Source organism: Achroia grisella, unplaced genomic scaffold, assembly GCF_030625045.1.
Source record: "Achroia grisella isolate CSIRO2021 unplaced genomic scaffold, CSIRO_AGI_Agris_v1 utg241, whole genome shotgun sequence".
Taxonomy (NCBI): domain Eukaryota; kingdom Metazoa; phylum Arthropoda; class Insecta; order Lepidoptera; family Pyralidae; genus Achroia; species Achroia grisella.
The window spans coordinates 758755-764088 of NW_026712734.1; the positions used below are offsets into that span (position 1 = coordinate 758755).

General features: G+C 30.0%; 1 protein-coding gene across 1 annotated transcript; it reads right to left on the reverse strand.

The window, feature by feature from the left end:
- Nucleotides 1-341: 341 nt before the first annotated feature.
- LOC131842551 (28 kDa heat- and acid-stable phosphoprotein) lies at nt 342-4687 on the reverse strand. Its single transcript, XM_059191122.1, has 6 exons — nt 4531-4687; nt 4191-4281; nt 3777-3873; nt 3235-3362; nt 2175-2360; nt 342-1391 (listed from the first exon to the last, which is right to left on the reverse strand). The coding sequence occupies exons 1-6, from the start codon at nt 4538-4540 to the stop codon at nt 1388-1390; spliced, it is 516 nt and encodes a 171-aa protein (XP_059047105.1). The 5' UTR covers nt 4541-4687; the 3' UTR covers nt 342-1387.
- Nucleotides 4688-5334: the final 647 nt, after the last annotated feature.

A 5334-nucleotide genomic window follows, 5' to 3' on the forward strand; every position in this document is an offset into this window, starting at 1 on the left:
GTTTAAAGAATTATTTTGAGCAATTTTTCTTATGTAACAAACACCCCACCTGCTGGTAAGTGATAATCGTCGCCTATAGGTGGTATGTACATAAACAGGACCACAGTTATACTCTGGAACATTTCTGGTATCACTGCGCTTTCTTTATTATATCCAACAAACTAAAAGAATTTTCAAAATCAGTTCAGGAGAAATTACCTCCTACTAACTTACAAAACCTGAATAAAATAGTATAGATCACAGATAGACTTATAACACACGAGATCTTTAAGTCGTACGTATAATAGGATCTGCGCAAACGAGGGACAATGGAAAAGAGATAATAAATTATTCAAGCCGATAAAGTAAAATAAAAATCATTTTCAACTTTTATTTGTACAGATACAAGTTTGCATATAAAAATTGCCTAGTGAGACTATCTAATAATTAGACCTAAGCAAAATAGATACATAAAATTTATATACTTAGGTACATTCAGGTGGAATTGAAAATATATGTAAATACAATATATACCCTTTACTATATTCGCTTTTAAATATTTATTTTACATATCATAATATAATACATTTTATTATAATAATATAAGTGAACTTTTTAATCATAATGACAATATAAATCATGTTAATAATAAAACAGATTCTGAGTAACGATGCGGTAAAAAAACATCAAAGTTACGTAGCTTACACAATCGCCACAAACAAGTTATTAGTATATTATTTTCTTTATTAAATAGCCAACTAAGCCAGCATTATTTAAATCATTTTAGTCCTATTTATGGCAAATTGTCAGTGGGTACAAAAATGTTAGACTGAAATTACTGTGCATTTTCCCAAGATGATTGATCAATATCAGAAAATCACGTGCATTTTAATTGCCTACAACCATACATCAAAAGAAACAACACAAGTGGACTTTGAAACATCCACTTTGACGAAAACGACTAGTCTTATTTTACAAAATTTAGAGAAAACTTGACTTCTTAAAAATTGAAAATGACAATGTGAATATTTGTCTTGATTATTTAAAAAGATTAATGTAATGTAAAGAACCCGTCAAACCTATGTATTATAACAGAACTGCTCATAACATAATGGTACTTAGTTTAATGGATGCAAAAAATTGTTTGAACACATTGTAAGGTCTAAACAAATCCTTTTACATACAATTTACATACAACCACTGCCAGGAAAGGGTTTCAAAACCGATATAAAATATTTAACGTATTATGCGACAATATTAACCGACAATTCCTTATTGCATGAGTTTGGAAAGAGACTGAAATTCTTAAATTTATTAAAATTGGAATTTTGAAAGCCTGACCTAGCTTGAGTATGAGCTTGTTAACAGCAAAAAACAATATTCTTGCAGTCTATCAACAGGACATTGTCTACCTGCAAATAAAGAAAAATATAGTGTGATTAGATTGTTAAAAATAGCTTAGTTTATGTTCCAATGTTTTTTTAAATTTAGGCGACTAAATTGTGTTATGAAATTATGGTGAAATTGTCATCCGCAAAAAAGTGGATTATATTCAACTGTATTTTTTATGTGTGGTACATATTTATGACACGGCATCTATAATCATTTTGAATGGATTTTAATTAATCTTTTTCTAACTTTGGGTATTGCGGCTACATAAATTTTATTTGTTGTTATCTAATTGAAATGGCAAATAAGCTGACGACTTGTTAGTAAAGGTTAAACGTTACCTACATTTATGAACAGATTTGTACGGTCATCTTACGACATCCGTGATATTGCTCATACGATGCTGTTCCGAACAACTAAGATGTAAAACTTATCCTATAGTTTCAATCTTTTCTTGAATTGGTGAGATTAAGGTACTCACACAGACGACTTTACAAAGTCGAACTCGGTACTTGGTCAGAACACAAAATTAGAGATAGAATTGTTAAAATATTAATACCACCTCTATATTCTTCATTTTATTGCGTCATAGCCATATATATCCATGGGAAATTAATATACAAGTATATTAATTCTGTGGTAGAGAAGAAGTTTACTTCAGTAGGTAAATAATAACAATTTTATCAACAGATTATGTAAGTAAATATAATTACGAAATACTTGATTTGTCAATATATAAAATACTATTATATACTTTATACTTAGTAATTTTGCAACAAAATGGTTTACATATAAATATAACAAACCGTTTTTTAGGAGTTTCTTCCTTAGCTTTTTTCTCGGCTTCTCTACGCTTCGCTGCTTCTTCTCGCTGCTGTCGGATGATGGCTAACCTCGCCAAATCCGCGCGTGCCTGCTCTGTTTTACCTTCCGCATGTGCTTTCTGATAGGCTGCGGCGGCCCGTTGCCGCTCTATCTCTTCACGCTCGCGTCTGTTGAGAAAATTATATCAGACTATTACAGGATACAAATATACTTCTAGAATGCCAACACATGAGTGACATTGCAGGTGTCACATGATAAAGTCATGTCCTGTTCATGTACACAGGAAATGGTCACCACTTACTTACCATCAAGTTGAATGTCAGCTGGTTTGCCATTCCACTTAAAATGTATATACTACATATTTTGTTTGCAGACACTATTCCCAAATCTAGATTTCATACTAAGTCACCTAGTTGTGTTCAGGTGTGACAGTGAACAGGCTACTCCAGTAACATAAAGACAGAATAAATTATTGTCTCTGTATACTCTGTCTTTTCAAACGATATAGATATGTAACATTTCATATAGTTTTGATTGTATTTATGGACTATGATAAAGAACAAAACTTATCATAGAAATAGGTGAGAAAATGCAGATGTCTGTTTATCATAGTGCATAAATGGTATGTTAGAGCATGGAAAGTAATAAAATTTCCTAGCTTTTTAAAATACACACAGTAGACCTACTTTCATATTTTCCACCCGTACTGGTGGAAAATATGAAAGTAGATCTACTGTGGGAGCAGGCTTATTTGCATGTTTTCCACCTATAAAGTTAATACTTATAGTGAAGAAAGATTCACTCTAATGCATTTAAAATTTTGATATGAATAGTGTAATAAAATTATTTTTTTACTATTCTTGACATTTCAATAGGAATGAAGCAGCTAAAGGTCAACTCCCGCCTGACAGACACAGGTTTAGTCTTAGGACACTGCTAGGAGTTCGAACCTCTGCTCAGGCCATTGTAATTGTGACTGAACAGAGGGGAACAAGTATTTATGTAGTTATAACTAAGTACATATAACTAAAAATATATTACCTTGATAACTGAGGTTTTTCAGCTTCTCCTAAATTATCCAGATTGGATAATTTCTTATTTTTCTTTACTACACGATTTGGATTTTCTACTTCGATGAGGCCTGAAACACCCTTTGCTTTTACTGGTGTCTGTAAAAACATAATAAGTTATTTGTAAATATAATTATTAACAGCATTCTATACCTATAATATTAGTATATTACATTTTAAGTAATTGTCTATTAAAAAAGAGTATAAGTTTATTACAAAAAGGTATATTCTCATGGTGGGCTTTAAAACTGTAAAACATTTGAAAAAAGTATTATAAAAAAAGGTAAAATCAAAACAAGAATGTTGGCTAAATGTAAAGACATGTTTATGAAATAAACCTTAGATCATGCCATAAAAGAACAACTATCTTCAAATATAATCTGTTGCTATGCAATGTCATTTCAATTAAGACCAAAATTAATTATTATTTTCTATCAAATGACAGATGAATCCCACAAACCAATGGAATTGAATGCCAGTAACAAAATAGATTAAACTATCATTCAGACTTACATCATCATCTGAATCACTTTCTTCACTACCAGAGCCTGATTTTTCTTCAGCTGATTCTTCTTCACTGGAACTTTCACCGCCATGTTCTTTTCTCCACCTGGAATTTTTTCAAACAAAGATATAGTTTATTGAGTGTAGAACAATTTGATATTCATTACAGGTTACATGTGAAACTGTATTCAGAAGTAATAGAGATAATAGAAAAAATATAATTGTAAATATAAATCAAAATGGTATTGGTTGTGTTAAAAATATGCACTATATGTCTTAGTATACTTATTTTAAAGTAACTAATTTTGATAAAAAGGCATAACTAGTGTTAACTAAAGAAAGAAATAAAGATATTAACAATGCAAATTGGCAAACAGCTAAGGCTTTAAATTTATAAAATGAAATAAACTTAAAATGACTAACTTTTTTTTCAGTTCTTCTTGCTTACGTTGCTCTTCTAGTTCTTCAGGACTAGTAAACTTTCGGTTGCGTCCTTTGTGGTTCGTGTATTTACCTAAAACACAAAACAGTGTTATTTTAGAAGGTTATGTGCAGAAATGCGGACATACACAGAAATCTACAAAAGTATTTATTATTGTACACATCCAAGATTTTGTAATGGGCTATAAATAGTTTAGGTTTCTATACACGTCTTTGTGAGGTGGAGATTGCAAAAATAAATGTAAGTATAATTAACAAAGCACATTCTCATAACATTGGACGACATTGAGAAAAAATTAGAACATCTGAATAATGAACTTACCGCGTGGCATTTTGAAGTAAATGTAGTGAAAATTAAATATAAAATGTTAAAATAAATTTTCTATTCGTTCGTAAAATTGTTGTTTCGATAACAAATGAAGTAAATGAGGAAATTACAACAAAAATTTGACAATTTAGTACAGTGTTGCAGACTCGTTATTATGTTTTGCACCAAATGAAAAAAGCGATGGGAAAACGTTCAACGTATTATTAAAAGCATGCTTATAGAGAGGCTTCAATCAAATAACGTTTGGAAGGAATGTGAATGTTTTAGTATATTTTTATTACCTATAAAATTGTTGACTTAGTAAAAAATAGTATAATGTTATGTTGTTTATAATATATATTCATAACTAAAATATAGCTACCACACAATTAACATTCTGATCTCTTGGTGATGATGTCATTTTAAAGAACTAAAAAAATATATATTATTATCGATGTTGGTTAATTAAAGTAATATTTTCCTAATTTTATAGGTTTCGCAAAATATATCTATTAGTGCATGTTTATATAAAAATGTGTATAGATGAACATTATGTCTAAGAAAAGCATATTTATAATCTGACGGCCACTTGATATGGTAAGCGGTAGGTGTTACCTATCGCTTACCGTCGTCTTTATACATTAATAGCACTATGGAGATAATATTATTATGAACTGCTTGGAAACTGAAATAAAGAGATAGATCCATGCGAAATCCACTATACGCATTTTGCCATAAAATATTAATGACGGAATTGTTAAAATTTATATTTTCTAACAATTCGTTTTTATTTAATTTAAGCTCGTATGTTTTTATGAA